The 19198-nt window shown below is 60.4% G+C and overlaps 1 protein-coding gene across 1 annotated transcript in view; it reads right to left on the reverse strand.

The window, feature by feature from the left end:
• Nucleotides 1-19198, reverse strand: part of GFRA2 (GDNF family receptor alpha 2) — a 36968-nt gene that overhangs the window by 15434 nt on the left and 2336 nt on the right. Inside the window, exons 2-4 of the mRNA XM_068156451.1 lie at nt 14905-15219; nt 8191-8274; nt 1881-2229 (exon numbers count right to left, since the gene is read on the reverse strand). Of these exons, the coding sequence (XP_068012552.1) occupies nt 1881-2229; nt 8191-8274; nt 14905-15219 (748 nt within the window). The remainder of the gene's footprint in view (nt 1-1880; nt 2230-8190; nt 8275-14904; nt 15220-19198) is intronic.

Raw genomic sequence — 19198 nt, forward strand, 5'->3', positions numbered from 1 at the left:
CTCTGCAGAGCCTCTCTGCCCTCCAGCAGATCATCTCCTGCCCCCAGCTTGGTGTCATCTGCAAACTTACTGCTGATGGACTCAATGCCCCCATCCAGATCATCAGGAAAGATACTAGAGGTCCTTTCCAAGCCAAACAGTGCTGGGATGCTGTGGTGCATCCCCCTGCACCGAGAGCCTGCAGGAGCTGCGGGGCTGCTGCCGGGGAGGTGCGAGCAGCCCTTCGGCCGCCGCTCGCCTCAGCCCCTTGGCATCTGTTATTCATGGCTCTCCCCTCCTTGGATTGCTTTTTGATGAAGAGCCACATTCCCTCCATCTCCAACCCACTGCTGGCAGCCAGAGGAAAGCTTCAAGCTCTCTGTTATTTATTTATTTCACCACCAAGCTCCGGGGAACTTCATCACCTTGATGGCACAGAGGCCCTCCTCTTCCTCCTCCTCCTCCTGTTCTGTATGAGGCTGATCCAGCCTTTGGAGGGAGACAGGAGGCTGTTTGGTTCCTTTTTGCTGTGTGAATAATGAGTTTCATTACAGCAGAAGCTCAGCTTTGCTCTGCCACAGGGAACACAGCAGATCTCACCAGCCATGAAGTTTCACAGAGGCACAGCACGGTAGGGGGTGGAAGGGACCCCCTGGAGATCATCCAGTCCTATCTCCCTGCCAAGGCAGGGCCACCTAGAGAAGGCCACTCAGGAACACATCCAGGTGGGTTGGGAATGTCTCCAGAGATGGAGAGTCTACCACCTCTCTGGGCAGCCATGGCCTGAAGTCCCAAGTCAATAAACTGGAACTAGGGCTGTGCAAGATGAGACCATCCCAAACCTGGCCACAACCCCCAGCAGCCATGCCCCAAAGTCCTATGCCCTGAAGAAGCAGCCAACAAACTCAGAACAGGGTCCCACAGCAAGAGACCATCCCAAACCTGGCCATAAGCCCCAGCAGCCATGCCCCAAAGTCCCACGTCCTGAAGATGCAGCCAACAAACTCAGAACAGGGTCCCACAGCAAGAGACCATCCCAAACCTGGCCACAACCCCCAGCAGCCATGCCCTGAAGTCCTATGTCCTGAAGAAGCAGCCAACAAACTCAGAACAGGGTCCCACAGCAAGAGACCATCCCAAACCTGGCCACAACCCCCAGCAGCCATGCCCTGAAGTCCTATGTCCCGAAGAAGCAGCCAACAAACTCAGAACAGGGTCCCACAACAAGAGACCATCCCAAACCTGGCCACAACCCCCAGCAGCCATGCCCTGAAGCCCCACATCATGAAGAAGCAGCCAACAAACTCAGAACAGGATCATACAACAAGAGACCGTCCTAAACCTGGCCACAACCCCCAGCAGCCATGCCCTGAAGTCCTATGTCCTGAAGATGCAGCCAACAAGCTCAGAACAGGATCATACAACAAGAGACCATCGCAAACCTGGCCACAGCCCCCAGCAGCCATGCCCCAAAGTCCTATGCCCTGAAGATGCAGCCAACAAACTCAGAACAGGGTCCCACAGCAAGAGACCATCCCAAACCCAGCCACAACCCCCAGCAGCCATGCCCTGAAGTCTTATGTCCTGAAAAATGCAGCAAATAAACTCAGAACAGGGTCCCACAACAAGAGACCGTCCGAAACCCGACCACAATCGCTCCAGGTCCCCACTTCCAGCACCGCCATTCGCCGGCAGGAGCCCGGGGCGGGAGCACCGGCAGGAGCCCGGGGCGGGCGGGGGAGCGCTGGAAGAAGCCCGGGGCTGGAGCGCCGGCAGGAGCCCGGGGCGGGGTGGGGAGCGCCGGCAGGAGCCCGGGGCGGGACGGGGAGCGCCGGCAGGAGCCCGGGGCGGGACGGGGAGCGCCGGCAGGAGCCCGCGGGGGAGCCCTGCGCCTCCCTTACCGGCAGAGGTGATCTGCCCTGCAGGTGCTGCGCAGGTCCAAGCAGTTGGGCTTCTCCTTGTCCTCGTAGGAGCAGGAGGGGACGATGGTCTGCCTCCTGCGCTCGGCGCAGGCCTGGTCCCTGCAGGAGCAGAAGAGCAGGCGGTAGGTGTACTCGCCGGGCACTCGGTCGAAGAACTGCCGCAGGGCTTTGTGGCACTTGCGGCGGCTGCAGCGCTCGGCGGCGGACAGCTCCCGGCTGCAGGTGGAGATGTAGCCGGAGCGCAGCCGCTTGCAGTTGTCGTTCAGGTTGCAGGCTTTGGCCGCGTCCAGGCAGTGGTTGCTCTTGGAGGTGGCGGCCGGCTCCATTCCTGCCCGCAGAGGGAGAGGGAGAAGAGGGTGAGAGAGATGGGGGTGGGAGGGGTGGGGAAGGGTCGTCGAGCTGGGGGAGGAGGTGCTGGCAGCATGGGAGAGGTGAGGGAATGGGTCTGAGGATCATGGGATCACAGAGTCATGGGATCGAGGGATCATGGAATCATAAGATCAAAGCATCATAGGATCACGGGATCATAGGATCATAGAGTCATGGGATCAAGGGCTCATGGAATCATAAGATCAAAGCATCACAGGATCATGGGATCATAGAGTCACAGAATCATAGGATCATAGGATCACAGGATCATTAAGGTTGGAAAAGGCCTCCAAGATCACCCAGTCCAACCAGCAACCCAACCCCACCATGCCCCCAAAGTGCCATGGCCACAGGTTTCTTGAACCTCTCCCAGGGCAGCCTGTGCCAGTCCCTGACCACTCTTGCAGTGAAGAGTTTTTCCACCCCCCTCATCTCCAACCTAAACCTCCCCTGGTGCAGAGAATGGGTTGGGTTGGAGGGGACCTTCAAGATCATCTAGTTCCAACTCCTTGCCATGGGGTGGGGTTGAGATGCCCTGAACCTGGGGGAGATGCCAGAGGGAAGGGGACAGCCATGGGGTGGGGTTGAGACCCCCTCAACCTGGGGGAAGTTCAGAGAATCATAGAATGGGTTGGAAGGGACCTTCAAGACCATCTAGCTCCAAGGCCTTGCCATGGATGTGGGGTTGAGATGCCCTGAACCTGGGGGAGATGCCAGAGGGAAGGGGACTGGCATTGCTGTCAGCCCTGGAACAGCCCTGCTGGCTGTGGGGAGGGGGCTGGATGCCCTGCTCTGGTTGCCCTGCTCCTCATCTCCATCTTCCTGTAGGATTTGGAGGTCCTCCTCCAGCACAGAAGGGGTTAAGGTCGAGAGGCCCTGGTCAAGCAGCCCTCAGTGCATAATTCCTGGCATGGATTTGCAAGCTTTGCCTTTCTCTTGTCAATTATTCAAAGAATAATGATTAATTATTCAGCCTGCTGCGATGCTGAGCAACCTGCCCAGCTCCCACAGGGCTCCCCTGGCCCCTAGACCTCCCCTGGGCTTCTCCACCACCAAATCACCCTCAACCAGCCCTACCCAACTGGGCTGAGCAGGGACAAGAAGGACAAAGCTCCCACTGGAGCTGGGCACCAGCCAGAGCCTTCAGGCACCTCAGGAATCCCAAGCATCAGCAAAGAAAGAGGGAGGGAGAAGGTGGAGGAAGCCAAACCACCTCCACCAGCTGAGCACCAGGCTGAGTTCTCCTTCCCCTGCTGTTTGCTGGATCACCCTTGGCAGCCCAGGGGCTAGTTTTGAAGCCAGCTGACTGCACCAACCATCTCATCCCCAGGTTCTATGTCCCCCCTCCATGGTTTCCTCCCTTGGCTCCCAGCTTCTGCCAGGCCAGTGTGGACAAGTCTCTAACAGACCCCTCAGTAGGGCTCTGCTAATGAGCAGGGTTGGAAGGGGCCCCCCAAAGGTCATCTTGGCCGACTCCCCTGCAGTCAGCAGGGACATCTCCAACTAAATCAGGTTGCTCAGGGCCTCATCAAGCCTGCCCTTGGATGTTTCCAGGGATGGGGTCTCCACCACCTCCCTGGGCAGCCTGTTGCAGCGTCTCACCACCCTCACCACACAGAGCTTCCTCCTGATGTCCAACCTGGCTCTGCCTTGCTCCAGTTTCAAACCATTGCCTCTCAGCCTATCCCCACAGGCCCTTCTGAACAGCCCCTGCCCAGCCTGCCTGGAGGTCCCCTGCAGGTACTGAAATGCAGCTCTAAGGCCTCCTTGGAGCTTCTCCAGGCTGAACAGCCCCACCTCTCCCAGCCTGTCCCCACAGCAGAGGTCCTCCAGCCCTCTGCTCCTCTGCGTGGCCTCCTCTGGACAGCTCCATCCCATCCATGCCCTTCTCGTGCTGGGGACCCCAGAGGTGGACTCAGCTCTCCAGGTGAGGTCTGAGCAGAGCAGAGCAGAGGAGCAGGATCCCCTCTCTTGCCCTGCTGGCCACGGTTTGCCTTCAATGCCCATTGCTGCCTCACGTCCTCCAGCACCTCCCAGTCCTCCTCTGCAGGGCTGCTCTCCACCTCCTCACCCCCCTCCCCCCCAGCCTGGATTGATATCAAGGGCTGCTCCTGAGCCTCCTGAGCCTCCACTCTCCTGCCCTGCCTGAGACCTGCAGGGACCTGGCTGCATTTTAATGGAGCTGATGCCTGAAAGCTCCAAGGTCTGGGGAGCTCATTAATAAAGCACCAGCATGAAACATTCATGAGGCAGGAAGGAAGCAGGGGCAAGGGGGCAGAGCCTGGAGACCTTGTGCCACCAGCTGCCCTCTCTGCCTCGGCCTCTCGGTGCAGGGTGCAGAGGAGGAGGAGGATTGGTGAGGAAGGCAGCAGGGGCACAAGTGCACCCCGTGCTGGGGCCAGGGTTCTGGTGCCCACCCACTGCTTGGGTGCTGCTGCTGCCCAAGGGTGGTGCCCCTGTGAGCATGGGGCTGGGGGTTGGACTGGATGAGCTTGGGTTGTCCTCTGCAGAAGGGGACCTGATTTGTGACCCTCCAGGATCTGCAGAGGGCTCCAAGCAAGCTGGGGAGGGACTGTTGAGGGTGTCAGGGAGGGATAGGACTGGGGGGGATGGAGCAGAACTAGAAGTGGGGAGATTGAGATTGGCTGTGAGGAAGAAGTTGTTCCTCATGAGGGTGGTGAGAGCCTGGCAGAGGTTGCCCAGGGAGGTGGTGGAAGCCTCCTGCCTGGAGGTGTTTGCAGCCAGGCTGGATGTGGCTGTGAGCAACCTGCTGTGGTGTGAGGTGTCCCTGCCCATGGCAGGGGGCTTGGAGCTGGCTGAGCCTTGAGCTCCCTTCCAGCCCTGACACTTCTCTGATTTCCCCCCCCCCACCTTCAAGAGTTTGCTGGGAGGCTGGGAGCTGCCAGCCTGGCACTGGGGTGCCAGTGAAAATGCAAAGCTGGAAGCCCACCCTGCTGCCAGCCCATCCCAGCTCCACCCACATCCCAGCTTTGGGATGCACAAGGCAGGGGGTGAAGCCCCAGAGGCTTTGTCTGCACCTCCTGGCCTGATTCCAAACAGGGCTCCACCAGGAGCAGGGAGGAGGAGTCCTCCTTCCATCCATCAGCTCCAGCCTTGCACAAGGGGGATGGAGAAGGGGTGGAAGAAGCACAGAGGCCACCCTGGTGGCTACAGCACATCTCCAGAGTGGAACAAGGACCAACCCCTTCCCTGTGAGGGTGCTGGAGGCCTGGAGCAGGCTGCCCAGAGAGGTTGTGGAGCCTCCTGGTGTGGAGAGCTTCCAACCCCCCCTGGCTGTGCTCCTGTGGGGCCTGCCCTGGGTGACTCTGCTCTGGCAGGGGGTGGGGGTTGGGCTGGATGATCTCTGGAGGTCCCTTCCCACCCACCCCCTACCTCCATTCTGTGCTGCTTCTCCCCCTTCCCCCAGGCCTGAATTTGCCAGACAAGTTCTTTGCTCCTCCTGCTTTGCTTTTGTCAATAAATCAACCCAGGAGCATTCAATCCCCCACTCCAGACACTCTGCTGTGCAGACTCCCAGCAGCTCCAACACTCCCTCGATGCTAATGGGGAAGCCAAAAAGGAGGGCGGGAGACAGGAGGGGGTGGAACTGTCATCCCCAGCCCTCCCTGCAGGGAGCCTGCCACATTCCCTTCAGGAGCTACAACGACAGCAAGGGGACGTGGCAGCCCCACAGCCCTCCTCTGAGGGGATCTGAGGGGGAGTCAGGGCAACCCAGGGAGGGGGACACGGCATCTGAAGTGTCCCCAGGTGACCTGAGAGGGAGTCAGGGCAACCCAGGGTGGGTGACACAGCATCTGAGGTGTCCCCAGGTGATCTGAGGGAGGTCAGAGCAAAGCTGTGCAGCCCAGGGAGGGTGACACAGCATCTGAGGTGTCCCCAGGTGACCTGAGGGGGGGTCAGAGCAAAGCTGTGCAGCCCAGGGAGGGTGACACAGCATCTGAGGTGTCCCCAGGTGATCTGAGGGGGGTCAGGGCAAAGCTGTGCAGCCCAGGGTGGGTGACACAGCATCTGAAGTGTCCCCAGATCACCTGAGAGGGGTCAGGGCAAAGCTGTGCAGCCCAGGGTGGGTGACACAGCATCTGAGGTGTCCCCAGGTGACCTGAGGGGGGTCAGGATCAAGCTGCACAGCCCAGGGAGGGGCCCACAGCATCAGAGGTGACCCAAAGTGATCTGAGGGGGGTCAGAGCAAAGCTGTGCAGCCCAGGGAGGGGGCCAGAGCATCTGAGGTGACCCCAGCTGACCTGAGGGAGGTCAGGATCAAGCTGCACAGCCCAGGGAGGGGGCCAGAGCATCGTTGTGAGGTCTCTGAGGTGCTTTGTGTACCCCCAGGAGGTTTGGGGAGCCCCCAGAGAGCTGTGGGTGGGGTTTGGGGGAAAGGAAAGGATTCAGAGGAGAAAGAGGCAGGAGAAGGCAAGGAGCTGCTGACCTAATTTGGAGAAGGGGGGGGGGGGTGGGGTGGGGTGGCAGCAGGAAGGTTGTCATGGAAATAAGATGGCAAGGAGAAGGAAAAAAAGTTCCTGAGGATGGTGAGGGAGTTTGGGCTCCTGAGAGGAGGATGTGGAGGCTGAGAGACGCTCCAAAGAGCTCAGCAGCCTCCTCCCTGCACCATCCCAGAGCTTGCCTGGAGCTTGGTTGTCCCGGGGAGGGGACAGGAAGCAGGACTCCCACCCCCCACCCCCGGCCTCAGCTTCCCCAAGTCTTCCAGGAGACAAACAAAATGCTTTAGGCCAAGAGGTGGATGGGCAGCAGGAGGGGCTGCCCCCCTCCGAGGGGCTCCCCACCCCTCCCCAGAGCCCAGGCAGTGACACCTAGGTGGTGGGGGGAAGGAGAGGAGCCACGGGGGGGTGGGAAGGAGAGGGGAGCCACAGGGGGGAAGGAGAGGGGAGACATGGGGGGGAAGGAGAGGGGAAGCTTGGAGGGGGAAGGAGAAGGGAAGCTTGGGGGGGGAAGGAGAAGGGAAGCTTGGGGGGGGAAGGAGAAGGGAAGATTTGGGGGGGGAAGGAGAAGGGAAGCTTTGGGGGGGGGAAGGAGAAGGGAAGCTTTGGGGGGGAAGGAGAAGGGAAGCTTTGGGGGGGAAGGAGAAGGGAAGCTTTGGGGGGGAAGGAGAAGGGAAGCTTTGGGGGGAGAAGGAGAAGGGAAGCTTGGGGGGGGGAAGGAGAAGGGAAGCTTGGGGGGGGGAAGGAGAAGGGAAGCTTTGGGGGGGGGAAGGAGAAGGGAAGCTTTGGGGGGAGAAGGAGAAGGGAAGCTTGGGGGGGGAAGGAGAAGGGAAGCTTGGGGGGGAAGGAGAGGGAAGCCTCAGGGGGGAGGAAGAAGAGGGAAGCCTCAGGGGGGAAGGAGAGGGGAGACATGAGGGGGGTGGAAGGGGGAGGAGAGGGGAGCCTGGGGATGGGGGGTGGGGAAGGAGAGGGGAGCCTGGGGGTGGGGGGTGGGGAAGGAGAGGGGAGCCTGGGGGTGGGGGGTGGGGAAGGAGAGGGGAGCCTGGGGGTGGGGGGTGGGGAAGGAGAGGGGAGCCTGGGGGTAGGGGGTGGGGAAGGAGAGGGGAGCCTGGGGGTAGGGGGTGGGGAAGGAGAGGGGAGCCTGGGGGTGGGGGGTGGGGAAGGAGAGGGGAGCCTGGGGGTGGGGGGTGGGGAAGGAGAGGGGAGCCTGGGGGTAGGGGGTGGGGAAGGAGAGGGGAGCCTGGGGATGGGGGGTGGGGAAGGAGAGGGGAGCCTGGGGGTAGGGGGTGGGGAAGGAGAGGGGAGCCTGGGGGTTTTCCTCAGCAGGCAGCTCAGCAGCAGCAGGGCCACACTGCCAGGCAAGGCCACAGTAACCTCCCCCCTCCCAAGGTGAAGCAGCAGCAGCAGCAGCAGCAGCAGCAGCAGCAGCAGCAGCAGCAGCAGCAGGATGTTGCTTTCCTTACCTGAGAAAATTGAAGCCAGTCTGAATATATCAGAGAGCCGAGAGGTGACCGGCTCGTAGGGGGAGGCTTCATAAAACTCTTCTCCTGGAGTGGGAGGAAAGGAAAAGGAAGAGCTAGAAACCCCCCAAAAAACAATCAACTCCCCCTCCCAGATTAACCTCAGCCACCAGCAAGGCTCCAGCCAGGCACAGGCACTACCCACCCCCTCCATCCCCCCCCCCAAGTGTGGCAGTGAGGATTTAGGGAGGGCAAACCCAAACCCCCACCACCAAAAAGGATTCAAATCCCTGCCTGGCAAGGCAAAACTGAGCTCAGCTAGGAGCAAATCAGCTTAATGCTCCCTGGCTGGGAGGTTGGGGTTGAGCATTCAGTGTGGAGGGGGCTGAGGGAAGAACTTCTGGCTCTCTATGGCTCCCTGAGAGGAGGCTGGAGCCAGGTGGGGGCTGGGCTCTTCTCCCAAGGACCAAGTGATAGGGTAAGGGCCTCAAGGTGCCCCAGAGGAGTTCAGAGAGTCATTAATTGGGTTGGCTTGGAAGGGAGCTCAAAGCTCAGCCAGTTCCAACCCCCCTGCCATGGGCAGGGACACCTCCCACCAGCACAGCTTGCTCAAGGTCTCATCCAGCCTGGCCTTGAACCCCTCCAGGGAGAGGATCTCCACAGCCTCCCTGGGCAGCCTGTGCCAGTGTCACCCCACCCTCACTCTCCACAATTTCTTCCTCATCTCCAGTCTCAATCTGCCCTCCTCAAGCTCAAATCCATTCCCTCTCATCCTGGCACTCCCAGCCCTTCTCCAAAGTCCCTCCCCAGCTCTCCTGGAGCCCCTTCAGGTACTGGAAGGCTGCTCTGAGGTCTCCCTGGAGCCTTCTCTTCCCCCAGGCTGAACAGGTCACTGGCTGAACATCCCCACCACTGACCCTGCTGCTGATCCAGGAGCTCCCCCATCCCAATCCAAAACTTCCCAGAGGGGATCTGAGCACAGTCCCCAGGCTGGGAGCAAAACCTCTCTCTCCCATCAGTGCTGGTGGTGCACATCCCAGACGTCTGCTGCCGCTGTGGCAGCAGGAGAGGCTGGCTTTTCATGACCTCTCAGGAGAGGAAATGCTCTCCCCAAACCCCAGCAGCCACAGGAAGAAACAAAACAGAAAGCCCCAGCACGGTCATTGAGGTAGAAAGACAAAAATCAATGGCTGGACTTTGAGGGAAATAAAAAGCAAGAGGCAAACCAAACCCAGTCAGAGGCTGAGCAGCAGCCCAGGGCATCAACCTCCACCATGCCTGGCAGCCCTGTTTGGCAGGATCCTTGCCCACACTGGGTGCCCTCCCTGTGGGTGAGCCTGGCTTGTCCTCAAGGATGGAGCTCAGCAGCCCCCAGCCCCACTCCAGGCCACCCCTGTCCTTCCCAGTCAGCCTTTACCCCATGTCACTAAGGAAAGTCTCAAGCTGCACCAGGCTGGAGGGGAGGAGAAAGTTCTTCCCAGAGAGAGTTGTTGGCCATTGGGATGTGCTGCCCAGGGAGGTGGTGGAGTCCCCATCCCTGGAAGGGTTCAAGAGGGGACTGGAGGTGGCCCTTGGAGCCATGGTTTAGTAGCCATGAGGTGTTGGGTGACAGGTTGGACTTGATGATCCTTGAGGTCTTTTCCAACATTATTGATTCTATGAAAGCCTGAGCTGGATACAAGCTCCTTAGGAGGTGAGGAGCAATGTGGGAGGCCTTGCTCCAAGCCCAGCAGCTCCTCAGCATCATGCCTTGGGAAGCTGGGAGGGCAGAGCTGGGAGGGCAGTGCTGGGAGGGCAGAGCTGGGAGAGTCCAGTGGGATGTCTCCAGCTGTTATGGGGTTTTCAGCCCATCACAGACTCCCAGAGTGGTAGGGGGCTGGAAGGGTCTTGGGTGCCAGGTTGGACTTGATGATCTTTGAGGTCTTTTCCAACCTTGTTGATTCTATGAAAGCCTGCTCCTTAAGAGGTGAGGAGCAACGTGGGAGGCCTTGCTCCAAGCCCAGCAGCTCCTCAGCATCATGCCTTGGGAAGCTGGGAGGGCAGTGCTGGGAGGGCAGCGCTGGGAGGGCAGAGCTGGGAGGGCAGAGCTGGGAGGGCAGCGCTGGGAGGGCAGAGCTGGGAGGGCAGAGCTGGGAGAGCAGAGCTGGGCGGGCAGTGCTGGGAGGGCAGAGCTGGGCGGGCAGTGCTGGGAGGGCAGAGCTGGGAGGGCAGCGCTGGGAGGGCAGCGCTGGGAGGGCAGCGCTGGGAGGGCAGCGCTGGGAGGGCAGCGCTGGGAGGGCAGCGCTGGGAGGGCAGAGCTGGGAGGGCAGCGCTGGGAGGGCAGAGCTGGGAGGGCAGCGCTGGGAGGGCAGCGCTGGGAGGGCAGAGCTGGGAGGGCAGCGCTGGGAGGGCAGCGCTGGGAGGGCAGAGCTGGGATGTCTCCAGCTGTTGTGGGGTTTTCAGCCCATCACAGAATCCCAGAGTGGCAGGGGGCTGGAAGGGACCTTTGGAGATCAGTAGGTCACCCAGGGCAGGCTGCACAGGAGGGAGCCCAGAAGGGTTTGGAATGACTCCAGGGGAGACTCCACCACCCCTCTGGGCAGCCTGCTCCGGGGCTTCGCCACCCTCAGAGTTAAGAAGTTCCTCCTCCTGCTCAGATGGAGCCTCCTGGGGTCAGCTTTGTGCCCACTGGGGTCAGCTTTGTGCCCCTTGCTCCCTGTCCTGTCCCTGGGCACCACTGAACAAAGCCTGGCCCCAGCCTCCTGACCCCCACCCCTGAAGGATTGATCAGCACTGATCAGGTCCCACTCAGGCTGCTCTTCTCCAGCCTAAAAAGCCCCAAGTCCCTCAGCCTCTGCTCACCACACAGGTGCTCCAGGCCCTTCATCATCCTCAGAGCCCTTTGCTGTGCCCCATCTCTCATCTCCCCACCCCTCATCTCCCCACCCTTCATCTCCCCATATCTGATCTCCCCACCCCTCATCTCCTCACCCTTCATCTCCCCACCCCTCATCTCCCCACCCTTCATCTCCCCACCCCTCATCTCCTCACCCTTCATCTCCCCACCCCTCATCTCCCCACCCTTCATCTCCCCATACCTGATCTCCCCACCCTTCATCTCCCCACCCCTCATCTCCTCACCCTTCATCTCCCCACCCCTCATCTCCCCACCCTTCATCTCCCCATACCTGATCTCCCCACCCCTCATCTCCTCACCCCTCATCTCCCCACCCTTCATCTCCCCACCCCTCATCTCCTCACCCTTCATCTCCCCACCCCTCATCTCCTCACCCTTCATCTCCCCACCCCTCATCTCCCCACCCTTCATCTCCCCATACCTGATCTCCCCACCCCTCATCTCCTCACCCTTCATCTCCCCACCCTTCATCTCCCCACCCCTCATCTCCTCACCCTTCATCTCCCCACCCCTCATCTCCTCACCCTTCATCTCCCCACCCCTCATCTCCCCATCCCTCATCTCCTCACCCATGATCTCCCCACCCCTCATCTCCTCACCCTTCATCTCCCCACCCCTCATCTCCCCACTCCTCATCCTCTCCCCCCCCCCCCTCAGGGACGTGCCGAGGGTGGGACCAAAGGCATCTCCTGCTGCCATGGCTCATCCTGGGGCTGGGCCCAGGCTTTGGGCGGGCTGTGAACATCTCCTGCTTCATCCCCAGCCCCCCTTCGGCCGGGATTCGGGATGCCAGGCAGCAGCTGGGTGAGAGAGCCCCGAGGAAGCCCTCGAGGCCCTCCCAGGCTATCGTTTTGCTGCTGCAATAAATAATTAAATCCTCTCCGAATCCTGCTGCTTGCCAGGAAAATTACCCGGCATTAAAAGGGCAGTGGACTTCTTCTTGAGCTCCCTGAGATGCAATTAACCTCCGGGAAGGAGGCGGGAGGGAAAGCAGCCCCTCCTTAATGACAGGGAGAGCTCGGCTCCCGCAGCCGAGGGGCTGGGTGGGATGGGCACCAACCAAGCATCCTCCCCAGCAGCCCAGGGCCTGCCTTGGGCTCCTCCTGGTTGTTTCTTACACTCCCTGCTTCGTGCACGGTAAAGCTGGGAGCTGCTGGAGCTTCCCCAAAGCTTCTGCTTCTCCTTCAGACTTGGAATAATCACTTCCCTTCCCACCTCCTCCAGGTGCGGGCCCTGGAGTACTCCTCGAGCATCCTTCATTCACGTTTGCCAAGCCCTCGGAAACGTCTGAATGAAGGCTGCTAATGAGGGGGGGAGAGAACAATTCAGCAGTCATTCCTGCTCGGGGGGGGGGGGGGGGGGTTTGCCAGCCCTGTGCTGACCCACATTTGAAGACAGCTTCACCCAGGGGTGGGCTGCAAGCTCAAGTACAGCTCCCCGTGTCCTCACCACGGCCAGCAAAGCCCTCCCAGCGCCACCACCATCTCCCCTGGCTCCCATCCCAGGGCAGGAGGGAGGTCACAGACCTGTGTCCTCTGCAGGAGCAGGGCTGCCAGGGATGGATTCCCCAGCAGATGAACTCTTCCAGCCTCAGCTGCTACAGGAGGCTTTCAGCTGGGCTAAGGGAACAGCAGAGGAGCCCAGGAGGGTGGTGAGGCCCTGGAACAGGTTGCCCAGAGAAGTTCTGGAGAATCCAAGCCTGGAAGTGTTCAAAGCCTTGAGCAACCTGGGCTCAAGTGGGAGGTGTCCCTGCCCCTGGCAGCATTGGGGGTTGGAACTGGGTGAGCTCTAAGGTCCCTCCCAACCCAAACCATTCTGTGACTCTGTGAAGCCATTGGTGGAAGCAGGGCCAGGCTTGTGCCACACTTAGTGCCATGGGTGGCCCAAGGACCACTGCCACGGTGGGCAAGGGCCCTTGTGAAGAGGATGCCAGAGCTCAGGGGCTCTGGTGCAGGTGGTTTGGCACAAGCTGAAGCTGAACTGAAGAGCTGCTCTGAGCAGGGGCAGTCCTGAGCCCATTCAAGAGATCTGCTCTCTTAAACTGATGCTCCTCTCCAGCCTGGGCACTGGCAGAGCCGTGCAGGGCTGGCAGGAGGAGGTAGAGCCCACAGGACAACAAAACAAACCCCACCAGAGTGAGCAGCAGCCACAGCTGAGCTCCTCACAGCCAATTCCTTCCTCTGAGCCCGGCATCATCTCTCCTTGCAGCCCTGGAGCAGCCCCTCGGGGCAGCCCCAGTGCTGGTGGTGTCCTTGCAAGAGGGGCAAAGGGGCAGGGGGGGGAGCAGAGGGACAAGGGACAGGGAGGGAAGCTCTCTGCCTTCCCCTGCCTGTAGGCAGTAGATAATCCTGCCTTCAATGAACAAAGCAGCCCCCAGGCCAGTAAACTCCAATTTCAGTGACCTGCCCTGCTCCAGCCTCTGATTTCCTCCTTCACCAGGCTGCAGCCCCAGCAGGCTCTGGTCTCTCCCCTCTCTGCAAGGCAAGAGCCCTGCAAGCCCTCCCTGCTGCTCCCCAGCTCACAAACTCCACCAGGGGGACAGGGGACTGGGGGGGGGAAAACATCCTCAGCACCCCCAAAGGATCCCCACAGATGGAAGTGGGGCAAGGCCATGCCCCAGCTTTGCACATCTCAGTCACAGAATCAATCACCCAGGTTGGAAAAAGACCTCAGGGATCATCAAGGCCAAGCTCTCTCCCTGGGGTCTGCAGTGGGTTTAGAGAAGACACCAAGCAGTGAGCTGCTGAGGAAGCTGGGGAGCTCTGGGAGCCCAGGGGTTGGCAATGAAGGCTTCACCCAAGCCATGGGAGCAATTTCTTCACCCTGCCCCACTCCAGGGAGGTCAGAAACACCAAGGCCAGGCTCAGCCCCAGCACAGCTGGATGCAAGTCCCTCTGAAGTCAGTAAAAGCAGCTCTCATCCACCCTCATCCCAATCTTCTGCTCTACCAGCACCAATTCCAAGGGAAGGGAGATGGCCCCAGGTGGGAGCCCAAGCTCAGGGGCACTGCTCAGCCCACAACTCCTAAAGCATCCTGATGCCCTCAGAGCTTCCTAAGCTCCAGGTGGGATCCCAGGCTGAAGGGCACTGCTCAGCCCACAACTCCTAAAGCATCCTGATGCCCTCAGAGCTTCCCAGGCTCCAGGCATGATCCCAAGCTCCAGGTAGAATCCCAAGCTCCAGGTGGGATCCCAAGCTCAGGGGCACTGCTCAGCCCACAACTCCTAAAGCATCCTGATGCCCTCGGAGGCTCCCAAGCTCCAGGCATGATCCCAAGCTCCAGGTGGGATCCCAAGCTGAAGAGCACTGCTCAGCCCACAACTCCTAAAGCACCCTGATGCCCTCAGAGCTTTCCAAGCTCCAGACATGATCCCAGGCTGAAAGGCACTGCTCAGCCCACAACTCCTAAAGCACCCTGATGCCCTCAGAGCTTCCTAAGCTCCAGGCATGATCCCAAGCTCCAGGTGGGATCCCAAACTGAAGGGCACTGCTCAGCCCACAACTCCTACAGCATCCAGCTGCTCTCAGAGCTTCCCAAGCTCCAGGTGGGATCCCAAGCTGAAGAGCACTGCTCAGCCCACAACTCCTAAAGCACCCTGATGCCCTCAGAGCTTCCCAAGCTCCAGGTGGGATCCCAAACTGAAGGGCACTGCTCAGCCCACAACTCCTACAGCATCCAGCTGCCCTCAGAGCTTCCCAAGCTCCAGGCACGATCCCAAGCTCCAGGTGGGATCAAGCAGATCAAGAGCCCCTTCCCCCCTCCCCCTCCCCTCTTCAGCACCTCCCCCCCCATTCCCAGCCGGCAGAGCCTCGCTGCCTACCTTCGGTCAGCCCCAGGTGTATGCTCCAGTAGATCTGCAGGCACTGCAGCTCCTTCTTCATGCCCCTCTTGCAGCGGCAGTCGTAGAGGGGACTCTCCTGCAGCACCTCCAGGGCCGCCTGGCACTCCTTGTTGGCCAGCATGGTGTTGCGGTCCCTGCCGGCCAGGCACTGCCGCAGGGTGCGGTACCGGGAGCTGCAGCCGGGCTCGGCGGCGCACAGCTCGTTGGCTCGCACGCAGTCCACGGCCCCTCGCCACCCGTGGGGGTCCTGCCCCCCCGGGGATGGGGGCCCGGCCAGGGAGTGGAGGATCTCATCTGGGGGAGGGGGGCAAGGGGAAGAGAGGAGGGGCAAGAGGAAGAGAGAGAGAGGTGAGGGAGGCTGAGCCAGCTGCGGGGGGGACCTCTGCTGTTGCCTCCCCCCCACTGTGGTAGCTTTAGGGCTGTGGCTTTAACGTTTCCCACAGATCTTGAGGAGAAGGTAGTGAAATGTAAATGAATCTATCAGAGTATATTAGAGGCTGGGAGGGACCTCCAGAGATCAGCCAGACCAAACCCCCTGCCAGAGGAGGGTCACTTACGGTAGTCCAGGCAGGAATGCATCCAGGTGGGCTGGGAAAGGCTCCAGAGAAGGAGACTCCACAACCTCCCTGGGTAGAGAGTGGAGGATCCCATCTGGGTGAGGGGCAAGGGGAAGAGAGGAGGGACAAGGGGAAGAGACAGGTGAGGAAGGCTGAACAAGCTGGGGAGGGGGGAACCTCTGACCTGAAAGCCACCTTTGGGCTGCTCCAGAGAGGGAGAACCTCCTTCTGTCATGTCTAAACCAAGCCCAGACGTCTCCAGACATGGTCCCCAACAGATCTCCAGCCTGAAGGCCACCTTTAGGTTCCTCCAGACAGGGAGAACCTCCTTCCATCATGCCCAAATCAAGCCCAGCTGTGTTCCCAGTCATGGTCCTCAACTGGTCCCTGGCCTTAAAGCCAACTCTGGGCTGCTCCAGAGAGGGAGAGCATCCTTCTGTCACACCTAAACCAAGCCAAGATGTGTGCCCAGTCATAGTCCTCAACAGATCTCCTGCCCTAAAGCCAGCTCTGGGCTCCTCCAGAGAGGAAGAGCATCCTCCTGTCACACCTAAACCAAGCCAAGATGTGTGCCCAGCCACAACCCCACCAGGAGCTGCCAACCACAGCAAAATCCAGCAAGAGGGGTGGCCACAGGAGCAAGGTGGCCATGCACAAGCCCTGCCCACCTCCCCCAGCTGGGCCATGAGGAGAGGGGAAAATGCTCAGGGCACAGACAGCAACCCCAAGTTGTGGGGTGGATGAAGGATTAAGCCTCAGCCTCAGCTCCTGGAGCACCAGGAGGCTCTCTGCTTCTTATTAAACCCAGGAAATAACCAAGCCCAGCCCGTTCCAGCCCTGCTGCTTGGGGAGCTGAGCCTCCATGCATGACCTCTGCAGAGTCCAGGGAAGCAGGAAGCCCTTCCAAACTCCCTGGCCCGCTGCTGCTTGGTTTTTCTTTGCCTGCTCACCCTTTTTAGGGCATCTGACTCATGGGGTTTGGAGCACTCAGGGCTTGGCAGGGTCACAAGTTGGCTGCAGCTCGGCACAAACTCTTCCCCCCTCAGGGCTGGCCTCCTGCATGGCTCCATTCTAGTCACCCCTTCAGGGTGGCAACCATCCAGCTCCCCCAAGCTCCTTGCACAGAGATCAGCCCCTCCTTGGGCCCTGCCTTGGCAGGCAGCTCCAAGCACTCCCTGTGCCACCCTCAGCTCCTCTCCTGCTGTTTCTGTCATTTTCTCCTTTCCCTTTTGCTTTCTGAGACAAGGCTCTTGCCAAGCCAGCCCCAGGCGAGGCCACTGCCACTCGTGGCTGTGTGGGGAAGAGGGACAGGCAGCACTGGCCTGGCTGCTGCCCCCCATGCTTGCCCAGTGGGCAAAGTTCTCTGCCATTCCTGCCCCCCACTCCCCCCCCTCTGCCAGGGCAAGCAAAGATGGGCACGATGGGACCTGAGGGGCACCCTTGGCTGAGGGGCATCGAGCTTGATGCCACACCCACCCCAGCTGCTGCCCCTGCACCCTGCCCAGCAGCTTCCCCTCGCTGCCACCTTCCCATGGGCATCACAAACCTCTGCCTCCAGCTCCCAGCCCCTTCCCAACCCGTGACCATTCAGCTGGCTATGGCAGGGGGACAGTGACACCTACAGGCATGTGACAAGGGCCACCCGTGTCACCCCCACACCCTCCAGGACGCTCAGGAAGCCCCCAGCCTCTTGGGTAGGGGTGGGGCAGATCTCAGCCCCAGCATCAGCTGCACCATGCAGACAGCAGCAAGCAGGCAGAGCTTGTCCAGTGCTCACCATCCTGAGATGGGCATCCATCCATCCATCCATCCATCCATCCATCCATCCATCCATCCATTATCCATCCATCCATTATCCATTATCCATCCATCCATTATCCATCCATCCATTATCCATCCATTATCCATTATCCATCCATCCTCCATCCATGCCCTGCAGGTGGCCTCAGCACGTCAGGACATGCTCCTCCTCGGGCCATGGGGGAGGACAGGAGGTGCTTGAAGCTTGGGCAGAAACCTGGGATGGGAGTGAAGGAGCAGGACAGGCAGCAGCCCAGGCTGGAAACATCTCCAGTGGCCATGGTCAGGGCCGAGGAACAGATCTCCTCCTCCTGGTCTTCGGCCGATGCCCCCAAACAAACACCCTGGGGTTTGGAGAGGTCTGGAGGCAAGCAGGAGCAGGTGCAGAGCCTCTAGACCCACGTTAGATCCAATCTGGGCTGGCAGATGTCCCTTGGGAAGGCCTCCCTTGGCCTGGCAGGATTATATTCCACATGGAGGAGGCAGGCAGGATCCACGAGCGGTGCAGGCACGCTCCTGCCGCACAGCCTGGGCTGCTGGAGGCGAGGTGGCCGTCCCCAGATGCTCCTCAGGGCAGAAACTCCAGCTCCTCCCCATGAGAGGGGCAATGCCTTGGTGTTTTGAGTGCAAAGGGGACAGCTCTGCACCTTTGCAGGCTGGGAAACCCCAGCCCCAGGCATCCAGAGCAGGAGCTGGGACAACCTGCTCCTGCTGCAGCCGCGCTTGGCCCTAGGACAATCATCTCCCGGGCGTGGAGAGCCGTCCCACAGCTCCACCAAGTGCCATTCCTCCTCGTCCAGCTCAGCTGCAGATCCCTCTGGTGCAGCTCCTGAGCGAGCCCAGGTCCCAGCTCCAACTGAGCCTTCTCCAGCTGATGCCACAAAGCCTCTTCCCAAAGCACCATCCGGAGCCTCTCCTTTGGCCCTGCTCCTGGCTCCACGCCGGCTCCGTGGGCTTCCCAGGCATGGAGCAGAGGTGCTGGCAGGCAGGCAGGGAAGGAAGACAACCTTGCCTTGATGCAAAAGGTGTTGGACCACATGCAACATCCTCAGGAAGGGCCCCAGCACCTTCTTGGCACAGCCCAGTGCTGGGGTGGGTGCTGACTCGTGCTGCGATGGGAAGCACTCCAGTAAATCCAACCACTGGAAAGCTGGCAGGGGTGAGTGGTGGTGAGCTGGCCCCATCCTCCTGGATTTTCCCACCTTCCTGCCATGGTCTTGGAGAGGTCAGGGGGCTCTGTGTCCCCTCAGCAACGCCAGGAGGCTGCCTGCAGCATGCTGCTCCCACGTCTGAGCCGGGAGTGCCAGCAGAGCCCTGAGCACGGCACAAACCCTCCTGCTGGAGGAGGAAGGGCAGGAGAAGCCCTTCCCTGGGGTTCACAGCTTGCACAGGACACCTCAGCCTGCCTGCCCCCTCCCCACCCAAAATCCAGCATCACCCTCAGCCTTGGCTGCTTGGGCAGTATGTTTCCCTGGGGCTCTCTGCCTAAAGCTCCACAAAATCCCTCCGGAGGGGCGAGGTGAGGAACTGGGATGCAGAAGGGAAAGGTGAGGAAGGAATTGGGATGCAGAAGGGGCTAATTTATGTCCACCACACCCCCCCTCCCCCTTTTTCCTACCCAAAAGAAACCTCCTGGCAGATCCACCCCTCACTGAGCTGCTGTCAACAAAACACCTCAGAGAATTCCAACCCTAAGCCTCAGCAGGCTCCGGGGTGCCAGAGCACAGCAAGGGTTTGCAGGCAGATGCAGAAGCTCCAGCAGCCAGCAGGCTGCTGCCCCACGTTCCTCTTCCTCTCCCCACCACCCAGCAGCACCACGCTGTGTTGGCTCTTTTTGAGCTGCTGGGACACATTTCCTTCCACTGCTCCTGCCAGAGACCTTTGGACACAGGCAGCTTTCGAGGTAAATATTTATC

Source organism: Melanerpes formicivorus, unplaced genomic scaffold (assembly GCF_026170545.1).
Source record: "Melanerpes formicivorus ecotype bairdi unplaced genomic scaffold, bMelFor1.0.p_v2 SCAF_34, whole genome shotgun sequence".
NCBI classification, from domain to species: domain Eukaryota; kingdom Metazoa; phylum Chordata; class Aves; order Piciformes; family Picidae; genus Melanerpes; species Melanerpes formicivorus.